General features: G+C 42.2%; 1 protein-coding gene across 1 annotated transcript in view; it reads right to left on the bottom strand.

Annotated features, from left to right (window-relative positions):
* Positions 1-24,403, bottom strand: part of tmtc3 (transmembrane O-mannosyltransferase targeting cadherins 3) — a 134,494-nt gene that overhangs the window by 53,452 nt on the left and 56,639 nt on the right. The window contains exon 7 of the mRNA XM_041837034.1: positions 17,180-17,432. Within this exon, the coding sequence (XP_041692968.1) occupies positions 17,180-17,432 (253 nt within the window). The remainder of the gene's footprint in view (positions 1-17,179; positions 17,433-24,403) is intronic.

The raw sequence follows: 24,403 nt of genomic DNA, 5'->3' as shown, positions 1-24,403 counted from the left end.
CTGGGTTTAGCGGATGCCAGGAGAATTCTACCTGCCCAAGTGCATAGGTGGAGGAGGAATAATGGTCTGGGGCTGTTTTTCATGGTTCGGGCTAGGCCCCTTAGTTCCAGTGAATTGAAATCATAACGCTACAGCATACAATGACATTCTAGACGATTCTGTATTTCCAACTTTGTGGCAACAGTTTGGGGAAGACCCTTTCCTTTTTCAGCATGACAATGCCCCCGTGCACAAATCGAGGTCCATACAGAAACGGTTTGTCGAGATCGGTGTGGAAGAACTTAACTGGCCTGCACAGAGCCCTGACCTCAACCCCATCGAACACCTTTGGGATGATTGGAACGCCGACTGCGAGCCAGGCCTAATCGCCCAACATCAGTTCCCGACCTCACTAATGCTTTTGTGGCTGAATGGACGCAAGTCCCCACAGCAATGTTCCAACATCGAGTGGAAAGCCTTCCCAGACGAGTGGAGGCTGTTATAGCATCAAAAGAGGGACCAACTCCATATTAATGCCCTTGATTTTAGAATGAGATGCTCGACGAGCAGGTGTCCACATACTTTTGGTCATGTGGTGTAAATTTATTTATGTAGCCTAGGCCTACTGGTTGTATGAATTTGGGATTCATCTTCCCACATCTGTCCCAGAGTCTGTTTGGAATAGGCCATTTCTTTTCTCGACAAGCTGCCCAACAGATTATGTAAACTTTTCTACTGAGGGGGATGGTAGATTGACATAGGGTAGTGATTTTGCTGTTTGTTACTCGTCTTGTTGGCTGAGGAAAAGTAAATGTGGACAGTTATTCTAACATCTTCAAAGTGCACATCGGTAAGAAGGACCGCACATCGTTGCATCCTCGACCTGCATGTTCTGTTAATATTAATTACCATAATCTAAATGTGATTTCTGTAATTCTGAGCACCGTGGGTGGAAGCCCTAATAAGGTTACGCACCCAATGCATATGGGTCCGGCAGATTTCTCAAATGTCTGGTAAATTAAAATGTTGCGGGTCAAATGTCCGGCGCCATATTTTCCTAACGGAAACGCTGCATCAGAACCCCTTTGAGCCAATGGAGAGAAAACCCGCTCTTTCATCAGTTATCAAACTAAATCACTCTCTCTCTCCGCTATATGGTCCTAGTCGTGAATTACCCAGAGTTCTCCCCCCTACCTATGCGTTATTATATGATATCTATAATGAACAGCATGATTGCTTTTGGCAGCGCTTCAGAGGGCCCAGAGAGACAGTCAGGGAGGGTGTGTTTTATGGACCTGCAGACGCCTAGCGAAAACAAGAGACAGGGCCGGGGGCCCAGTGCGAAACAATGCAAGGTATGTGTTTTTCCTGTGGTCTGTTTTCACTTGCTCAGGGAGATCCGAGGGCCAAAGTCAACCTGGATGAAAGGGTTTGAAACAGCTACATTACAAAATATGCATTATGTAATAACCATTAACATTACATTTGAGTTTAACGCAGCACGACTTAGGGCTAACCTCCTCATCCTCCAGGGGTGGAACTACATCATCATGTTGCTCTCATCACAGCAGGTAGCTACAAAGTCAAACTGGATGCCAGGTCCTAGAAAAGGTATTTAAGAGCCAAAGTAGATCTATAAATAATAACAAGTTCCACATTTCTGTTTTCGTTAGTTTTTTGTTGATGTGGCTTCTTTTCTTCTCACCCCATCATGTTTTGTTTCCCTCCTTTTGGAATCAGAATCTTCATATTGGTGAACAACAAGCTTTGTAATTCCACCAATTCTTTGCTCATTGCAAAACAACAAGCTTCGAAATTCCACCAATCTGGAACATTAGTTAAATAACTCTGGTAAGTGTTCCAAATTGAGCAATCTGTAGTAGCCTAGATTCTACAACACCCCTGGGAATATTGGTGACCCGTCATTCAGATCCCCACCTGTTTCGACCACCACCTGTTTTGCATGTAAGTCTTGCAATAATTAGTGTCACTTACAGTTCAGCAGATGTAAAAATAATAATAATAAAGCAGCATACAAACTTGGTCTCTTTCTTTGAGTAATGAGGCTCCAAAATGCAGCTGTTTCAGCCTAGCTCAGTGCTTTCTGTGGTGGAGGGGCAGCCAGCGAAAGCAAAGAGCTTAGGTGTTGTTAATCTTCTCTGGTTGCGCTGTAGAATCTACGGGAGATCTAGGCAGTTCAAGCCCCCCTGGGGTGCTACCACAGATATACAGTAGAAGTGCCCATCCAAGAAGGCTCAAGGTCATTGGCCACAGATAAAATGATGTTAAATCACGTTATATGTCAACATATTTTAAAAATCTTAGCTAGCAAGCTAGATAAGATGTCATCATGAATCATGTCGACAATCTACTGGCAAATCATTTTCAATCCTTGTCATATTCTATAGCTAGAGGACTCCTGATATCTCCAGGAGTGATAAGTATAATTTTGTATTCATCTGTTGTCTAGTAGTGTCTTTTTGCTAGCTAGGGCCATCTACTTTAAGTGCTGCCCGTCTTCCCAGTAGCGTACTTGGTGTGTGAACTGCTGACTGCTCATAACTTGCACAACGTACTCTCACTGCTGGTGTCCCCCAGGTTTCGGTTCTTGGCCCTCTCCTCTTCTCTCTATACACCAAGTCACTCGGCTCCATCATATCCTCACATGGTCGCTCCTATCATTGCTATGCGGATGACACTCAACTACTTTTCTCCTTCCCCCCTTCTGACACCCAGGTGGCGACCATGCATCTCTGCGTGCCTGGCAGATATCTCAGCTTGGATGTCGGTCCACCACCTCAGGCTCAACCTTGACAAGACGGAGCTGCTCTTCCTCCCGGGGAAGGCCTGCCAGCTCAAAGACCTCTCCATCACGGTTGAGAACTCCACAGTGTCGCCCTCTTAGAGAGCAAAGAACCTTGGTATGACGCTGGACAACACCCTGTCATTCTCTGCAAACATCAAAGCAGTGAACCGCTCCTGCAGGTTCATGCTCTACAACATCCGTAGAGTACGACTCTACCTCACACAGAAAGCGGCGCAGGTCCTAATCCAGGCACTTGTCATCTCCCGTCTGGACTACTGCAACTTGCTGTTGGCTGGGCTCCCCGCTTGTGACACCAAACCCCTGTAACTTATCCAGAACACTGCAGCCCACCTTGTTTTCAACCTTCCCAAGTTGTCCCATGTCACCACGCTTCTCCGCACACTCCACTGGCTTCCAGTCGAAGCTCACATCCACCACAATACCATGGTGCTTGCCTACGGAGCAGCAAGAGGAACTGCACCTCCATACCTTCAGGCTATGCTCAAACCTTACACCCCAACCCGAGCACGCTGTTCTGCCAACTCTGGTCTCTTGGCCCTCCCACCCATACTGGGCAGCTCCCGCTCAGCCCAGTCCAAGCTGTTCTCTGTCCTGGCCACCAATGTTGGAACCAGGACAGCAGAGTCCCTGCCCATCTTCCGAAAGCACCTGAAACCCTACGTCTTCAAAGAGTATCTTAAATAATACGTGTACTCAACTCAATCCCCCCCCACCACCAAAAAAATAAATAAATACATAAATAAATATACACTACCAGTCAAAAATGTGGACACACCTACTCATTCAAGGGTTTTTCTTCATTTTTACTATTTATTTTTTTCATTGTAGAATAATAGTAAAGACATCAAAACTATGAAATAAGACATATGGAATCATGTATTAACCAAAAAAGTGTTAAAAAAATCAAAATATATTTTATATTTGAGATTCTTCAAATAGCCACCCTTTGCCTTGATGACAGCTTTGCAAACTCTTGGCATTCTCTCAACCAGCTTCATGAGGTAGTCACCTGGAATGCATTTCAATTAACAGGTGTGCCTTGATAAAAGTTAATTTGTGAAGCATTTATTTGGGCTGCAATTTCTGAGGCTGGTAACTCTAATGAACTTATCCTCTGCAGCAGAGGTATCTCTGGGTCTTCCATTCTTGTTGGAAGACCCAGCGTTTGAGCCAATCAGTTGTGTTTTGACAAGGTAGGGGGGTATACAGAAGATAGCCATATTTGGTAAAAGACCAAGTCCATATTATGGCAAGAACAACTCAAATAAGCAAAGAGAAACGACAGTCCATCATTACTTTAAGATATGAAGGTCAGTCAATACAGAAAATGTAAAGAACTTTGAAAGTTTCTTTAAGTGCAGTCGCAAAAGCCCTCAAGCGCTATGATGAAACTGGCTCTCATGAGGACCGCAACAAGAATGGAAGACCCAGAGATACCTCTGCTGCAGAGGATAAGTTCATTAGAGTTACCAGCCTCAGAAATTGCAGCCCAAATAAATGCTTCACAGAGTTCCAGTCACAGATACATCTCAACATCAACTGTTCAGAGGGGACTGTGTGAATCTGGCCTTCATGGTCGAATTGCTGCAAAGAAACCACTACTAAAGGACACCAATAAGAGTAAGAGACCTGCTTGGGCCAAGAAACACAAGCAATGGACATTAGACCGGTGGAAATGTGTCCTTTGGTCTGGAGTCCAAATTGGAGATTTTGGGTTCCAACCGCTGTGTCTTTGTGAGACGCGGTGTGGGTGAACGGATGATCTCATTATGTGTAGTTCCCACCGTAAAGCATGGAGGAGGAGGTGTGATGGTGTGGGGGTGCTTTGCTGGTGACACTATCTGTGATTTATTTAGAATTCAAGGCACGCTTAACCAGCATGGCTACCACATCATTCTGCAGAGATACGCCATCCCATCTGGTTTGGGCTTAGTGGGACTATCATTTGATTTTCAACAGGACAATGACCCAACACACCTCCAGGCTGTGTAAGTGCTATTTTACCAAGGAGAGTGATGGAGTGCTGCATCAGATGACCTGGTCTCCACAATCCCCCGACCTCAACCCAACTGAGATGATTTGGGATGAGTTGGACCACAGAGTGAAGGAAAAGGAGCCAACAAGTGCTCAGCATATGTGGGAACTCCTTCAAAACTGTTGGAAAAGCATTCCAGGTGAAGCTGGTTGAGAGAATGCCAAGAGTGTGCAAATCTGTCATCAAGGCAAAGGGTGGCTTTGAAGAATCTCAAAGAAGAATCTCAAATATAAAATATATTTTGATTTGTTTAACACTTTTTTGGTTACTACATGAGTCCATATGTGTTATTTCATAGTTTTGATGTCTTCACTATTATTCTACAATGTAGAAAATAGTCAAAATAAAGAAGAACCCTTGAATGAGCAGGTGTGTCCAAACTTTTGACTGGTACTGTATATATTTATTGAACCAACACAATTGCAGAAGCTCTGACTTTGCTGAGAGCAACTTTATTGACGCAAAGTGTACTTACTATGCCTGTGATATGTGTTTGTCCCACCTAGCTATCTTAAGATGAAGCCATTGGACATAAACATTACACAACAAGTTGGAAATCTCAAATTCAAAAATGAGTGGTTTGGAAGGAAGCAGTGGGTAACTGTGAGAGTCGCAAAGCAATCACTATGTTGCTTCCCCTGCCTGCTATTCGGTGGAGAGGGTGTGTGGTCCAAGTCTGGGTTTAAGGATTTAAAACACTTGTCTGAAAGGGTCTCAAAACATGAGAATTGTGCATCACATGTAGACAACACTGTTTAGCTTGGGTAAATGGAGAAATCCAACATTGTGGCTCAGCTAAACACCGCATATAGATGAGCCATCTACTTTTACAACCAACAAGCGGAGGAGAATAAGTACGTGCTTGCCAGAATTATAGCACACATTAAATTGTGTGGTTGAACAAATAGGCTTATAGGCTACGTCCGTTTCTTAATCGAAATTACGTCTAGCCACTTATCCGCTCATCGTTCCCTTATGCCATAGTTTGTACATCTCCTTTGTCATATTAATTTTATAGAGTGCATTTGGAAATTATTCAGACCCCTTGACTTTTTCCACATATTGTTAAGTTACAGCCTTATTCTAAAATGGATTAAATTGTTTTTTTCCCTCATCAATCTACACACAATACCCCATAATGACAAAGCAAAAACAGGTTTTTAGATTGTTTTGCAAATTTATAAAAATAAAAAAACACAGAAAATATCACATTTACATAAGTATTCAGACCCTTTACTCAGAACTTTGTTGAAGCACCTTTGGCAGCGATTATAGCCTCAAGTATTTTTGGGTATGACGCTACAAAATTGGCACACCTGTTTTTGGGGAGTTTCTCCCATTCTTCTCTGCAGATCCTCTCAAGCTCTGTCAGGTTGGATGGGGAGCATTGCTGCACAGCTATGTTCAGGTCTCTCCAGAGATGTTCAATCGGGATCAAGTCCGGGCTCTCGCTGGATCACTCAAGGACATTCAGAGACTTGTCCCGAAGCCACTCCTGTGTTGCCTTGGCTGTGTGCTTAGGGTTGTTGTCCTGTTGGAAGGAGAACTTTCACCCCAGTCTGAGGTCCTGAGCGCTCTGGAGCAGGTTTTCCTTCGAGGATCTCTCTGTACTTTGCTCCATTCATCATTCCCTCGATCCTGACTACTCTCCCAGTCCCTGCCGCTGAAAAACATCCCGACAGCATGATGCTTCCATCACCATGTTTCACCGTAGGGATGGTGCCAGGTTTCCTCCAGACGTGACGCTTGGCATTCAGGCCAAAGATATCAATCTTTGTTTCACCTGGGGCGGCAGGTAGCTTAGTGGTTAAGAGCGTTGTGCCAGTTATCGAAAGGTCGCTGGTTCTAATCCCCGAGCCGACTAGGTGAAAAATCTGCCGATGTGCCCTTGAGCAAGGCACTTAACCCTAATTGCTCATGTAAGTCGCTCTGGATAAGAGCGTCTGCTAAATGACGTATATGTATGTATATGTCATCAGACCAGAGAATCTTGTTTCTCATAGTCAGAGTCTTTAGGTGACTTTTGGCAAACTCCAAGCGGGCTGTCATGTGCCTTTTACTGAGGAGTGGCTTCTGTCTGGCCACTATACCATAAAGGCCTGATTGGTGGAGCGCTGCAGAGATGGTTGTCCTTCTGGAAGGTTCTCCCATCTCGACAGAGGAGCTCTGGAGCTCTGTCAGATTGACCATCGGGTTCTTGGTCACCTCCCTGACCAAGGCCCTTCTGTTAGAATGATGCATTTCATTGTTTTGCTTACTTTGTGTATTATAATTAGCTCAAGTTCATTTCACCACCAGGAAGGGATACTATATAATGTTGTTAGGTCTTTAACCATGTTTGCCTGTGACAGTCTCTCCCCATTCAAATATTTGAGTTCAACAAAAAGTTCAGTAATAGACCCATGCAATTCCAGTTGATAATGCGAGGGTTGTTTTGTTTGTGCAATGCGCTGTGTATGCGCCGGTATATTGTATATAAAAGTTGATCCTCATGATTGTATTTTCCTTCATCTTTAGACCACATAATATATTATTTCAAATTGTAACCACTGACTCTCTCTCTCTCTCCCCTCCCTCTGTCTCTTGACTTAAAGACTAAAGTTAAGGCGTCAACATCTTCCTGAATTTATTTGAACTAAGATGTATTGAAATTTCTGTCGCTGTCCATTTCGAAAGTGCTGAACGTACAGGCCTACCTCGTCAGAGCTTGTTTGCTTGCACTAGCTTATAACGAGCTAAGTGTTAATGATATAAGAATAAAAACATTATGAATTTATTGAACATAAACGTAATAAAGTTTGTGTATGGTTCAAAAGTCAAAACGCATGTCGGCATTTATTATTATTGAAGAAGAATGTGGTTCTTATCGAGTTACACAAATCTACAAGGAATCAGTAGAAACCATATTTATTTAAGCAAGTCAGCTACAGCTGAAGTCGGAAGTTTACATACACTTAGGTTGGAGTCATTAAAAACTTGTTTTTCAACCACTCGACAAATTTCTTGTTAACAAACTATAGTTTTGGCAAGTCGGTTAGGACATGTACTTTGTGCATGACACAAGTAATTTTTCCAACAATTGTTTACAGACAGATTATTTCACTTATAATTCACTGTATCACAATTCCAGTGGGTCAGAAGTTTACATACACCAAGTTGACTGTGCCTTTAAACAGCTTGGAAAATTCCAGAAAATATTGTCATGGCTTTAGAAGCTTCTGATAGGCTAATTGACATCATTTGAGTCAATTGGAGGTGTACCTGTGGATGTATTTTAAGGCCTACCTTCAAACTCAGTGCCTCTTTGCTTGACACCATGGGAAAATCAAAAGAAATCAGCCAAGACCTCAGAAAAAAAATTGTAGACCTCCACAAGTCTGGTTCATCCTTGGGAGCAATTTCCAAACGCCAGAAGGTACCACGTTAATCTGTACAAACAATAGTACGCAAGTATAAACACCATGGGACCACGCAGCCGTCATACCGCTCAGGAAGGAGACGCGTTCTGTCTCCTAGAGATTAACGTACTTTGGTGCGAAAAGTGCAAATCAATCCCAGAACAACAGCAAAGGTCCTTGTGAAGATGCTGGAGGAAACAGGTACAAAAGTATGTATATCCACAGTAAAACGAGTCCTATATCGACATAACCTGAAAGGCCGCTCAGCAAGGAAGAAGCCACTGCTTCAAAACCGCCATAAAAAAGCCAGACTACGGTTTCCAACTGCACATGGGGACAAAGATTGTACTTTTGGGAGAAATGTCCTCTGGTCTGATGAAACAAAAATAGAACTGTTTGGCCATTATGACCATTGTCATGTTTGGAGGAAAAAGGGTGATGCTTGCAAGCCGAAGAACACCATCCCATCCGTGAAGCACGGGGGTGGCAGCATCATGCTGTGGGGGTGCTTTGCTGCAGGAGGGACTGGTGCACTTCACAAAAAATAGATGGCATCATGAGGAAGGAAAATTATGTGGATATATTGAAGCAACATCTCAAGACATCAGTCAGGAAGTTAAAGCTTGGTCGCAAATGGGTCTTCCAAATGGACAATGACCCCAAACATACTTCCAAAGTTGTGGCAAAATGGCTTAAGAACAACAAAGTCAAGGTATTGGAGTGGCCATCACAAAGCCCTGACCTCAAATCCTATAGAAACGTTGTGGGCAGAACTGAAAAAGTGTGTGCGAGCAAGGAGGCCTACAAACCTGACTCAGTTACACCAGCTCTGTCAGGAGGAATGGGCCAAAATTCACCCAACTTATTGTGGGAAGCTTGTGGAAGGCTACCCGAAATGTTTGACCCAAGTTAAACAATTTAAAGGCAATGCTACCAAATACTAATTGAGTGTATGTAAACTTCTGACCCACTGGGAATGTGATAAAAGCTGAAATAAATAATTCTCTCTACTATTAGTCTGACATTTCACATTCTTAAAATAAAGTTGTGATTCTAACTGACCTAAAACAGGGAATTTTTACTAGGATTAAATGTCAGGAATTTTGCAAAAATCAGTTTAAATGTATTTGGCTAAGGTGTGTGTAAACGTCCGACTTCAACTGTATATCAGCTATGGATTTTAAAAGGCAAGTAAATAAGGCTGAATGAACTGTTGCGCTGCCAGACGAGGCTCCACTGATAGCCTGGTGTAGTGGTGGTAAGGATTCACTCCATGGAGATGAAAGGAAAGCTCCACTGTCGGGAGAGCTTTATGTAGGACCTCACAGTTTGTGGGCACCGTTTGTCATTTAATGTATTGTTTAGTGTTGTGGCGTCGCTGGTATGCATCTAAAAAAATTGGTTGAGTTTGCCCCACCAAGATTTACATGCTAAACTTGCCACTGCCTGGGAAGAAGGCAGTTGATCACCAGCATCCCTTGCTGACACAACACAACAGCTCATTCAAATTGCACACCTTAAAAGGGCTGGGTGGCTTCCCAAACCCAGATTAAGAACTTTCAAATGGAGATTCTCAACTGAAAGTGTCCAGGAGAGCAAGACTAGGCTTATTAATCTGGGTCTCGGAACCCAGCCCATAAGGGACAATTCAGAGTTCTAGGCCTAATTCTATATTAGGATACCTCCGATGTTCTAGATTATCATGCAGCCTCAAGTGTTGTGGAAAATTATAGCCTGGCTTCTAACAAAAACTGGCATTTTATGTAATTTCCACTATCATCAGGACAGACATTCTGAGTTTGGCAACGGTGGTGTACTCAAATAGTTTGGTTTGGAAGACACTATACGAAGTACAGAAGCAATCTGTCAATGTAGCCAAAACAATAATGTTTCCTGTTGGTCTAAAATGAGTAGGCTATGGAGGATTTCTAAAAAACAAAAAATTAAAGATTCACTCGTAATAATCGCCAAACCAAATAGGACGTATATGTAGTCTCATCATATCCTTAAGCAACCTGTTCAATATGAGCTATGAGCTCTCTTTCTCTTAGAAACCAGAGTAAACTATTTGTTCTACATTATTATTGTGATTTGTGGTCTTTGCCTCATAAGGAGGGTAAAAGCAACATTGTGAGCCAGTTCACTGACTCGTGTTGATTCTCAGAGAGAACACATTGAGGAAGAAGTCATGGGTCTGTTACTCTGTTACACAAGATACACTCCTCCTCACTCCGTTCTATCACTTTCTCTTCCTCTATCTATGGGCAGGCAGAGGATACAGTAGAGCGGATCCAGTGCACTAAATCTGCCAAGCAGGGTCATTCCAGGAGACAACAGAAGTGGTGCTGAGCCAGGCTGAGGATACGGAGAGATGTCATCTGTTGTGACAAAAGAGTAAAACAACATCCCAGGCTTCTATGGTATGTCGGACAGAATATGAATTGTCTTGATGTAGGGCCATATCTTGACTTTATAAACACAAAAGGGTTAGGCTGTGTGTAAAGCAGAGGCACAGTGAGTGAAACCCAACGCCAAGAGGTCATCATTCACTCTACAAGCAGAACAAGTCGAACTTATGGGCTCAATGTGGGAACTCCACAGTGATGTCTTTATCGTACCTATAATTAGGCTATGTAATGACCTTTGCAAAGGGCTTTGGTGGGTGATATGTACACAAAATGTCAACCATCTGGATGGTCAGGTTTATAAACAATTAAGGTTACAACTAGGGCTGTGGCGGTCATGACATTTTGTCAGCCGGTGATTGTCAAGCAAATAACTGCCGGTCTCACGGTAATTGACCGTTAATTGACATAAACACTTTTAGCATCTCCTGGCATCCACACGTAGCCTACAAGCCACTGATGCAGACCTGTGGAACATCTACATTTTAAAAAGTATAATAAATCCATTTAATATAGCCTACACCATCACAATAAATCCATTATTTATTTTAGGTCTAAAGAAACATGATATGAATAAAATGTAGTCTATTTCAGAAGAACAGAATAGCATACTCTGAGTTGTCCTTATGCGAGGCCCTGACATGGCTATGCCATATGGCTGTGGGCTACACTAGTTCATTTAGCAGACAAGATTTGCTTAGAATTCCGAGGCATTATTTATTATTATTTTATTGTATGAAGAATATAATTGAATATAGCTTAATAAAAGAGAAAGGATATTTTCTCCGAACGATTTCAAAGGGAGTAAACGATTTCAAAGGGAGTGCGCACATGCAGCTATTCTGTGTTGAGCGGTTAACAAAGAAACAGGTACTCCTATATGCTTAATTTAGAGTTATTTTAGTTGTGATACAAACATTGGGCTATATGTTTAGATTTTTAATACATTCTAAGGCTGCATGATGGGACTCTAATAATGTTTTTTTTTTAAGTCGCAAGCTGCAAACACTTAAATCAGTCTCTCATTCACAATTTGACAAGCACTTGATAATATTCTCACCAGGTCTCGAATTTCCCATTGGCTACCCCTTTGTGTGGCCGTAATGCCCCCTAAAACATCCATACCTTTTGCGGCCAAAGTGGCTGTTGTGCCCTTGGGCTGAATATAATCATTATAATTCCTGGCTGCCATGCTCCGAAGCACCTCGCATTCACATGGCTCTCTCAGACGTAGCCAATGCCCGTCATGTGATCGGGTCCTTCTCACAGGCATTTCAGCTAAGAAGTAGGTTACAAGTGAATGAAGACAGACACATCGGGGACGCAACTGCGCGGGTCCCTCTATTCCGAGGCGCAAATTGAAGATGTTAGAACTGTCCACATTTAGCCTACTTTTCGTCAGCCAACAAGATGAGTAGGCCTAACGAACTGCAAAAGCACTATCCTATGTCAATCTACTATCCCCCATAGCACAAAAGTTGACCTATTCTATTGGTCAACTTGTCCTTCTGTGCAAGAAATAAATATTCCAAACATAGTCTGGGACAGTTGTGGGATGCGATAGGTCCCAAATTAATACAACCACTAGCATAAAAAAAACACATTTAAAAGCAATGAGGCTGATGCAACAGATCAGAATGTTTATCTTAAAATGTTGATTTTAAGGCTATTTCTTCACATTAGAAGCGCAGCAATGTGCACAATAGGCTATAAGCGCGAATGCAATGGCAGTAGGCTATAAGCGCGAATGCAATGGCAGTAGGCTATAAGAGCGAATGCAATGGCAGTAGGCTATAAGCGCAAATGTTCCAAAATGCAATCAATTAGCGGGAAAACACTGTTCTCGAAAGTGACGGCAAATACGATTATGCATGTAATGCTTTATTATAAAAGTGCATTTTTACGGCTAAAATTATCTTCCCCAAACTTGAAACTCATGCACAGAATGTGTATGCCAGTTAGGCTCTACACCGGTTATAAAGCAGATTAATGTGCTTAATTTTAAATAGTTATTTGGCCACTTTAGTTGCAATACAAACCTTATCAAAACATATAGGCCTATGGGCTAGGCGATATGAGGTTTGCGACTATGATTCAAAAAAGTCGCAAAAAAAGGCATGCGCTGTTCCCTGCCTTACTGCACAAGCTGGGCATCATTCACAAGTGATAGGCTAATATTGTCACCCATCAGACTATTCTTAATTTAATGTTGTGATTACATATACAAAATAATACATGTGTGAAATTAGTTTTGATTTAGAATGGACCATTATCATGCACCTGTCTCGGAACAGGGGCATGGAAAGAAATATATACAGTGGGGAAAAAAAGTATTTAGTCAGCCACCAATTGTGCAAGTTCTCCCACTTAAAAATATGAGAGAGGCCTGTAATTTTCATCATAGGTACACGTAAACTATGACAGACAAATTGAGAAAAGAAAATCCAGAAAATCACATTGTAGGATTTTTAATGAATTTATTTGCAAATTATGGTGGAAAATAAGTATTTGGTCACCTACAAACAAGCAAGATTTCTGGCTCTCACAGACCTGTAACAACTTCTTTAAGAGGCTCCTCTGTCCTCCACTCGTTACCTGTATTAATGGCACCTGTTTGAACTTGTTATCAGTATAAAAGACACCTGTCCACAACCTCAAACAGTCACACTCCAAACTCCACTATGGCCAAGACCAAAGAGCTGTCAAAGGACACCAGAAACAAAATTGTAGACCTGCACCAGGCTGGGAAGACTGAATCTGCAATAGGTAAGCAGCTTGGTTTGAAGAAATCAACTGTGGGAGCAATTATTAGGAAATGGAAGACATACAAGACCACTGATAATATCCCTCGATCTGGGGCTCCATGCAAGATCTCACCCCGTGGGGTTAAAATGATCACAAGAACCATCCCAGAACCACACGGGGGGACCTAGTGAATGACCTGCAGAGAGCTGGGACCAAAGTAACAAAGCCTACCATCAGTAACACACTATGCCGCCAGGGACTCAAATCCTGCAGTGCAAGACGTGTCCCCCTGCTTAAGCCAGTACATGTCCAGGCCCGTCTGAAGTTTGCTAGAGTACATTTGGATGATCCAGAAGAGGATTGGGAGAATGTCATATGGTCAGATGAAAACAAAATAGAACTTTTTGGTAAAAACTCAACTCGTCGTGTTTGGAGGACAAAGAATGCTGAGTTGCATCCAAAGAACACCATACCTACTGTGAAGCATGGGGGTGGAAACATGATGCTTTGGGGCTGTTTTTCTGCAAAGGGACCAGGACGACTGATCCGTGTAAAGGAAAGAATGAATGGGGCCATGTATCGTGAGATTTTGAGTGAAAACCTCCTTCCATCAGCAAGGGCATTGAAGATGAAACGTGGCTGGGTCTTTCAGCATGACAATGATCCCAAACACACCGCCCGGGCAACGAAGGAGTGGCTTTGTAAGAAGCATTTCAAGGTCCTGGAGTGGCCTAGCCAGTCTCCAGATCACAACCCCATAGAGAATTTTGGAGGGAGTTGAAAGTCCGTGTTGCCCAGCGACAGCCCCAAAACATCACTGCTCTAGAAGAGATCTGCATGGAGGAATGGGCCAAAATACCAGCAACAGTGTGTGAAAACCTTGTGAAGACTTACAGAAAACGTTTGACCTGTGTCATTGCCAACAAAGGGTATATACAGTGAGGGAAAAAATTATTTGATCCCCTGCTGATTTTGTACGTTTGCCCACTGACAAAGAAATGATCAGTCTATAATTTTAATGGTAGGTTTATTTGAACAGTGAGAGACAGAATAACAATAAAAGAATCCAGAAAAACGCATGTCAAAAATTGTATAAATTGATTTGCATTTTAATGAGGGAAATAAGTATTTGATCCCCTCTCAATCAGAAAGATTTCTGGCTCCCAGGTGTCTATTATACAGGTAACGATCTGAGATTAGGAGCACACTCTTAAAGGGAGTGCTCCTAATCTCAGCTTGTTACCTGTATAAAAGACACCTGTCCACAGAAGCAATCAATCAATCAGATTCCAAACTATCCACCATGGCCAAGACCAAAGAGCTCTCCAAGGATGTCAGGGACAAGATTGTAGACCTACACAAGGCTGGAATGGGCTACAAGACCATCGCCAAGCAGCTTGGTGAGAAGGTGACAACAGTTGGTGCGATTATTCGCAAATGGAAGAAACACAAAAGAACTGTCAATCTCCCTCGGCCTGGGGCTCCATGCAAGATCTCACCTCGTGGAGTTGCAATGATCATGAGAATGGTGAGGAATCAGCACAGAACTACACGGGAGGATCTTGTCAACGATCTCAAGGCAGCTGGGACCATAGTCACCAAGAAAACAATTGGTAACACACTATGCCGTGAAGGACTGAAATCCTGCAGCGCTCGCAAGGTCCCCCTGCTCAAGAAAGCACATATACAGGCCCGTCTGAAGTTAGCCAATGAACATCTGAATGATTCAGAGGAGAACTGGGTGAAAGTGTTGTGGTCAGATGAGACCAGAATCGAGCTCTTTGGCATCAACTCAACTCGCCGTGTTTGGAGGAGGAGGAATGCTGCCTATGACCCCAAGAACACCATCCCCACCGTCAAACATGGAGGTGGAAACATTCTGCTTTGGGGGTGTTTTTCTGCTAAGGGGACAGGACAACTTCACCGCATCAAAGGGACGATGGACGGGGCCATATACCATCAAATCTTGGGTGAGAACCTCCTTCCCTCAGCCAGGGCATTGAAAATGGGTCGTGGATGGGTATTCCAGCATGACAATGACCCAAAACACACGGCCAAGGCAACAAAGGAGTGGCTCAAGAAGAAGAACATTAAGGTCCTGGAGTGGCCTAGCCAGTCTCCAGACCTTAATCCCATAGAAAATCTGTGGAGGGGGCTGAAGGTTCGAGTTGCAAAACGTCAGCCTCGAAACCTTAATGACTTGGAGAAGATCTGCAAAGAGGAGTGGGACAAAATCCCTCCTGAGATGTGTGCAAACCTGGTGGCCAACTACAAGAAACGTCTGACCTCTGTGATTGCCAACAAGGGTTTTGCCACCAAGTACAAATCATGTTTTGCAGAGGGGTCAAATACTTATTTCCCTCATTAAAATGCAAATCAATATATTACATTTTTTACATGCGTTTTTCTTGATTTTTGTGTTGTTATTCTGTCTCTCACTGTTCAAATAAACCTACCATTAAAATTATAGACTGATCATGTCTTTGTCAGTGGGCAAACGTACAAAATCAGCAGGGGATCAAATACTTTTTTCCCTCACTGTAACAAAGTATTGAGAAACTTTTGTTATTGACCAAATACTTATTTTCCACCATAATTTGCAAATAAATTCATTAAAAATCCTACAATGTGATTTTCTGGATTTTTTTTTTTCATTTTGTCTGTCATAGTTGACGTGTCCATATGATAAAAATTACAGGCCTCTCTCATCTTTTTAAGTGGGAGAACTTGCACAATTGGTGGCTGACTAAATACTTTTTTTCCCCACTGTACATGTAATCTATGCACGTAAACAGTGAATGGAAAGCTTTTAACGTGGTTCATTATCATGCCAGCCAGGTAGGCTATACTCCTGTTGCAAAGTGAAGCAATGTACTTAATATTAGGAAAGTTGATAAATAAATATAGTAGGCCTAGCCTATAGAAAGCTGATGGGATCCTCCTCTTTTTAATAGAGGTCATCAATTGCATAGCACTATAGAAAGGTTGCACAACATGAGCTCATGGGCACTCATGAAGTGTTTGATTAGATTCGAGTTCATTTGCATTGATGTCAGAGTGATTAGAGGGACAATAGAGTGCTGAGTTACATTTACATTTTAGTCATTTAGCAGACGCTCTTATCCAGAGCGACTTACAGTTAGTGAACACATACATGTCATTTTTATTTATTTTTCATACTGGCCCCCCGTGGGAAACTAACCCACATCCCTGCCGGCCAAACCCTCCCCTACCTTGGACGACGCTGGACCAATTGTTCGCCGCCCATGGGTCTCCCGGTCGCTGCCGGCTGCGACAGAGCCTGGACTCGAACCAGGATCTCTAATGGCACAGCTAGCACTGCGATGTAGTGCCTTAGACCACTGCGCCACTCGGGAGGCAGTTCCAGGCAGTTAGCAAGTTTGGTAGGCTACTAATGACCATCAGCAGCATTGGAGCTTGGAGAAGCCTAATTACGTGACTAAACGGTCACGTGGAATTTGACTGCCGTCATGACCCGTGACCGCCGGTGTGGTGGTAATACGGTCACCGTAACAGCTCTAGTTACAACTGGCAACTTCAGGTCAGACACAACAAACCATTCTAGTGCAGAAAAATTCCACACCATAGATAATAATTTACATGACAGCTGCCAAATGCATATTGGACAATGCAATGTGGAATAGTAAAAGTAGAAAAATAAATGTCTTCTGATCTGGCAAAACCACAACAACCAATAAAAAAGGCAGCGAGATTCACTAATGCACCGTATCACAAGTCTTTATAAACCACAAACTCTCACTCCACTCACCATGAGGACGGTCTTGGCGGAGGAGTGTGAGTGGCGCAGGCTGTGGTATGCCAGCAGGCTCAGCAGGCTGTAGAAGGCCAGGGTGGCCAGGTTCCTCAGGTCCAGAGGGCTCTCCACCAGTGGGATGGTCCCCATGGTCCAATCACAGCACAGCTCCGAGGGGTTCAGAAGGAGCCAGGCATTCAATGGCAACAGGTAGTTGAAGGTCAACTGCCTGACCGGAGTAGGGCTGACAGCCGCGGGGTTGTCAAACCTGGAGAAGAGTGAGTGGAAATGGAGGGGTAATGATGTTAGGGACCGTATAGGATGGAATCACAAGCTATAATATCTGCTTGCCTAAATGTCGATGTTCTACTGCCGGTCCTTGTTAAAGGTAACAATCCTTCGTAGGAAGTGCCTACACTATCAGGCATATTATTCATCAATTGTGGGAATGAATGAATGAATGAATGAATGTATGCAGAAAAAATGAAATAATGACATGTAGTACAACCATGGCGAAAGTGTTAGAAATGCTAATGGCTGCTAACCCGGTTTTTGTCCTTTAAGTGGCACTTTGTGCTGTTTTCAATGAATGGGACCCAACTTCTTAAGGGCCCTAGGATCCATGTGTACGGGGGTGGTCTGTCAGTCACAGGGACGACAACCTTACCTGGGATGGGGGGAAGTTTTTGCGGGAGTGAAACTGGAGGACAACTTAGAGCCAGCTGGAGCTACAATATGCTTAGCAGGGCATCTATCATAGTACAGCTACGTGGATAACGGACAGGCGTTGATTCTGGTGGTACTGGTACATATGGATAAGTATCTCAAAATAGTGGTAAGGATAGTGGTAAGTACACTACATGACCAAAAGTATGTGGACACCTGCTCGTCGAACATCTCATTCCAAAATCATGGGCATTAATATGGAGTTGGTCCCCCCTTTGCTGCTATAACAGCTTCCACTCTTCTGGGAAGGCTTTCCACTAGATGTTGGAACATTGCTTCCATTCAGCCACAAGAGCATTAGTGAGGTCGGGCACTGATGTTGGGCGATTAGCCCTGGCTCGCAGTCGGCGTTCCAATTCATCCCAAAGGTGTTCGATGGGGTTGAGGTCAGGGCTCTGTGCCTGCCAGTCAAGTTCTTCCACACCAACCGACAAACCATTTCTGTATGGACCTTGCTTTGTGCACGGAACTAAGGGGCTTAGCCCGAACCATGAAAAACAGCCCCAGACCATTATTCCTCCTCCATCAAACTTTACAGTTGGCACTATGCATTCGGGCAGGTAGCGTTCTCCTGACATCCGCCAAACCCAGATTGGTCCGTTGGACTGCCAGATGGTGAAGCGTGATTCATCACTCTAGAGAACGCGTTTCCACTGCTTCAGAGTCCAATACACCCCCTTACACCACTCCAGCAGACTTAGCATTCCGCATGGTGATCTTAGGCTTGTGTGCGGCTGCTCCGCCATGGAAACCCATTTCATGAAGCTCCCGACGAACAGTTCTTGTGCTGACGTTGCTTCCAGAAGCAGTTTGGAACTCGGTAGTGAGTGTTGCAACTGAGGACAGACGATTTTTACACCATACGCGCTTCAGCACTTGCCGGTCCCGTTGTGAGCTTGTGTGGCCTACCATTTCGCGGCTGAGCCGTTGTTGCTCCTAGACCGTTCCACTCCACAATAACAGCACTTACAGTTGACCGGGGCAGCTCAGCAGGGCAGACATTTGATGAACTGACTTGTTGGAAAGGTGGCATCCTATGACCTTGCCACGTTGAAAGTCACTGAGCTCTTCAGTAAGGTCATTCTACTGCCAGTGTTTGTCTATGGAGATTGCATGGCTTTGTGCTCTATTTTATACCTGTCAGCAACGGGTGTGGCTGAAATAGTCGAATCCACTAATTTGAAGGGGTGTCCACATACTTTTGTATGTATAGTGTATCTCAAAATATAACCCATCATGGTAATTGAGTATAGCTAGCGATAATTCCAATGGTTTTGTTGACAATAGGAAAAGAAGAGCAGTTTTTACTTGGCTAAAGGAAAAGGTTTACCATATTTATTGTTTACAGGAAACTCATTAAATATATTCTGAAGAAATGGCCTGGGAATAAGAGTGGAATGGTCAAATCCATTTCTGTCACGGGCTAAGGAATTCAAAAGGTGTTATGATCCTATTTAAAAAAACAACGTAGATCTTGAGGTTCAATCCGTTTAAATAGATCCTCAAGAAAGATGGATTGCAATTAATATACTACTTGATGATAAACAGATATGGCTCCTAAATCTATATGCACTGAATAATGACGATCCAAACTTCTTTGAAAATATTTATAATAATCTAATTAGTCTCCAAGATACAGATAACAATTATAATGGTAGGGGACTACAACACAGTTTTAAATATGTCAATGGACCGTAAAGGCAATCATACTACCAACTATCACCCTCTGGTGCTCAGAGATTCCAAATATTAAAAACACATTGGAATTGATATTTGGAGGCTTAAAAACCTGGATCTCGTAAGATATAATTGGAGGAGGCTTAATCAAGCTAGTAAGATTGATTATTTTCTGGTATCATTTTCTATGGTGCCAAAAGTTAAAAAAAAGTATTGATTGAGGATCGAATGCAAATCAGATCATCAACTTATATCCCTCCATTTAACTATGACAGACTATCCATGAGGACGGGGGTATTGGAAACTTAACCAGGGTTTAATGACTGACACTTTCTTAGCAAAAACTAAGGAATTCATACGAATTTTTCAAGCACAATACAGGTTCAGCGGACCCACTTCTCGCATGGGATGCCTTTAAATGTGCCTTTAGAGGCCATTCAATTCAATTTCCATTGCAAAAACAAAAACGGTATCGGTCAATGTAGAAAAGACTTACAACAGTAATAGAAAATCTAACATTACAAAACGCAAAACAAAAAGGACTTTGAGGAATTCTTTGAGGAAAGATAGGGTTTCAATTATCTAGAAAACAGCAAATTACTTTTTCCTAAACCTTCAATATAGAAACGCAACCAAAAATAACCTACAGAAAATATACTGAACAAAGATATAAACACAACATGCAACATTTTCTACGATTTTACTGAGATACAGTTCATATAAGGAAATCAGTCAATTGAAATAAATAAATTAGGCCCTAATCTATGGATTTCACATGACTGGGCAGGGTCACAGCCATGGGTGGGCTTGGGAGGGCATAGGCCCACCTACTTGGGAGCCAGGCCCAGAAAATCAGAATGAGGCTTTATAACAGACAGAAACACTCCTCAGTTTCATCAGCTGTCTGGGTGGCTGATCTCAGTCGATCCCGCAGGTGAAGAAGACAGATGTGGAGGTCCTGGGCTGGCATGGTTACACATGGTCTGCGGCTGTGAGGCCGGTCGGACGTACTGCTAAATTCTCTAAAACGACGTTGGAGGTGGCTTATGGTAGAGAAATGAACATTAAATTATCTGGCAACAGCTCTGGTGGACATTCCTGCAGTCAGCATGCCAATTGCACGCTCCCTCAAAACTTGAGACATCTGTGGCATTGTGTTGTGTGACAGAACTGCACATTTTAGAATGGCCTTTTATTGTCCCCAGCACAAGGTGCACCTGTGTAATGATGCTGTTTAATCAGCTTCTTGATATGCCACACCTGTCAGGTGGATGGATTATCTTGGCAAAGGAGAAATGCTCACTACCGGGGATGTAAACAAATTTGTGCACAAAATTGGAGAGAAATATGCTTTTTGTACGTATGGAACATTTCTGGGATCTTTTATTTCAGCTCATGAAACATGGGACCAACACTTTACATGTTGCATTTATATTTTTATTCAGTATAGTTACAAACTATGGAGAAATCCTTATCTCACCAAAGGAGATTTTGAATGAGGAAGTAAAACATTTTAAACAAATGTTCTCGTCAAGTTGACCCTGGTCAGTCAATCGACTGGCTTGACGGTTAACCAGTCAACTTCTAGTGAATCTTTCTTTTAATTTCAACAATTTACTACCTGTGATGTGCTAGATGCCTTGCTTAAGATTAATGTAAACAAAATCCACTGGGGCTGATATGCTTGATCCATTTTTGCTGCAGCTCTCTGCCCCAGATTGCTGAATCATTAACCTTTTTTTTTCCTGACAATTATATCTGGTACTATCCCCAAGGTTTGGAAGGTAGCCCATGTACTTCCCCCTTCACAAAGGTGGTGACCCTTGTGACCTAAATAATTATGAACCTATTTCTAAACTTTCTTGCCTAGCTAAAATATTAGAAACGTTGATTAATTCTCAGCTAGGATCTTTCTTATCTTTGAAATATGTTCTAAATGTACATCAGTCAGTTTTAGACCAGGTCATAGCACTATCTCTGCTGCATCCCTAGTCATAAATGATGTGGTTAACTGTATGGATAAAAGGCAACATTGTGCTGCCCTCTTTATTGACCCGTCAAAGGCATTCGATACTGTTGATCACTCACTGCTAATTCAGAGGCTTTCCTCAACTGGTCTAGACCAGGCTGAATTGTAACTGGTGTAAAAGTACTTGACAGATATAACTCAATGTGTAGCTACTGATGGTGTTAAATCAGGTTTTCTGGACATAACAAAAGGTGTCCCGCAGGGGTCAATTCTGGGTCCTATACTATTTACGGTTTACATTACCAATATTGACTTGTCTGTAAAAATGTTTTACCTGCACTTGTATGCCAATGATACTGTTGCTATTGCCCCCACAGTTGAACAGGCTCTATCTGAACTACAGTCTGCATTCATTGTATTACAGAAAAACTTGATTGACCTGAAATGTATATTGAATGCAGGTAAAATTAAGTATATGTTGTTCTCTAGAGCACATAAAAATAACTGATGATTTAAACATATGTACTTTGGATGGTGTCCATATTTATTGTGTCCCTGCTTACAAACATCTGGGCATTTGGATAGATGAAAATATGTCTTTTAAAAAGCATATTAATGAGTTAGTTAATGAATAATGAGAAGTTAATGTTAATTAATGAGAAGCTGAGAATAAAAATGCTTATATTTTACAAAATAGGCCATGCCTCTCACTAAATAGTAGATAGCAGATTATTCAGTAGACATTCCAATCGGTCCTAGACTATGGCGACATCATCTATATGAACGCAGCTGCCAGTTAATTAAAGCCGTTAGATGCAGTTTATCATAGCGCACTGCGCTTTATTACGGGCGACAATTTTAGTACACATCACTGCATTCTCTACCACAAAGTTGATACATTGCTATGTTTTCATGTATAAAGCCCTTTTACAAAAACTCCCACTGTACCTAACATCATTACTAAACTTTAGACTTTCCTTTGGTCTCTACCGAGTTAGGTAAATCAGCTTTTAGTTTTCTTGCACATTATTTGTGGAAAAATCTTCTAAATGTTCTTACAATGTGATGTTCTGGTGCCTCTAGGGTAATTCAGAAAGCTGATTGAGGACCTTATTACTGATGAATGTGTTTACTTATGACTGTTTTTCTTTCTGCTTTCATTATGTATTTATATTTTGAAGTGTGTTTTTCTGTCATTTTTGTAATTTCTGTAATTCAGGGCTCATTTGTAGAAGAAACCTTGGTGTCAGTATGACTCACTGATAAAATAAAGTTTAACCTCTTAACGATCAGACCCTTCTTTTCAATTTCCTCCTAAAATGACATACCCAAATCTAACTGCTTGTAGCTCAGGACCTGAAGCAAGGATATGCATATTCTTGGTACTATTTGAAAGGAAACACTTTGAAGTTTGTGGAAATGTGAAATTAATGTAGGAGAACATAACACAAAAGATCTGGTAAAAGATAAAACAAAAAAAACATATGTTTTCTATTTTCATTTTTGTTGAATCATATTTGACATGAAAAATAAAAGCCATACATTCAGATAGGAAGCTGGAGGTAATTTAGATGTTGTCTACAAAAGGGCAACAGTGTATGTGCAAAGTGTCAGACTGATACCTTCAAGAATGAGGGAGCTACATAACATTTAGTATGAAGTCACCCAGGTGTCCCTCACGAGTTTGCCCAAATGTACCCAAGTGGCCGAATTGGTAAATTGATACATTCAAGTACATAACTATAGAGAACATACAAAAATGCTATGGTAATAAAAAATACAAGTTTACACACTCCCAGGAATGTCATACATGATGGATCATTAGCTTCCCTACATAAAAGGTACTAACAGGAGATGCGACGAGAATGCTGATCCAATGCTTCCCAACACAGAAGTGAACTATTTAAGATAAGGGCCAAGTTAGTTGGTCGACCAAGAGTCATCTGTTCTTTTGACCAATTGATTGGTTGAAATGTTTTAATGTGTATTTTTCCATATATTGACACATCCTATGTGTTTTATTAAAATCAACTATATTCACTGAGCTTGTCTGATGCTTTAAGCACACGTTTTGATTAAATAATTAAGACACACAAATGACTAGAGGGAGTCCGACCAGCAATTGATTAGATTGTGCCGGGCCGGGCTCAGACTTGCTGCGCTGTGTTAAAAAAAAAAGATAGCGAGTGACTGTGACTAGCAAGAGTCGTCTCCCTCTCCTCCCTGCTGCAGCGACCACCACAGAACATCAAAGTGTTTATCGCGCTGTCCGTGGCACTGAAGCGGCAACATAATTACAGCCATTTCTGACTGAGAAATTCTGTTACCAAAATCCCTCATTTGTTTAGGAAAAACATTACCTATTCCCTCAACCCTTGCTCGCTTTACATGACACATGTATGCATCGCATGCATGTGACCAAATACCTATTCACACGTGACTAGTATACTAGAGAACGTTGGTTATGTAATTATCACTCCAGAATGTCCGTTATTCCAGAGGACGATTCGGACGGGATTAGTTTTTTCCAAACTGCCCCCTGTAATTCTTTATTTTTTTCCAATAAATTGACAGTTATGACGCAAGCCTGGAAGTTTTTATTCTAGGCGTGAAGATACAGTATTTCCACATGTCCAGGTGATAGGGCCACACTGATAACACGAGCTTGGTTCCCAAGTTTCTAAACCGTACCAAACCATATTTCCTATAGTGTCGCCATAATATTTGAATTGAGGAAGTATGATCATAATCATTCGGATATTTTAGCAATCCGCAGTACGTCCTAAATGCCCCCCAGCCTTCAGATGTGAGCTAAACAGTGCAATTGCACTTGAGATGCATTTTAAGGCTATGGATGAGAAAGTCAA

This window comes from Coregonus clupeaformis, chromosome 19, assembly GCF_020615455.1.
Source record: "Coregonus clupeaformis isolate EN_2021a chromosome 19, ASM2061545v1, whole genome shotgun sequence".
NCBI classification, from domain to species: Eukaryota; Metazoa; Chordata; class Actinopteri; order Salmoniformes; family Salmonidae; genus Coregonus; species Coregonus clupeaformis.
This window is presented reverse-complemented; position numbering and strand designations above follow the sequence as displayed.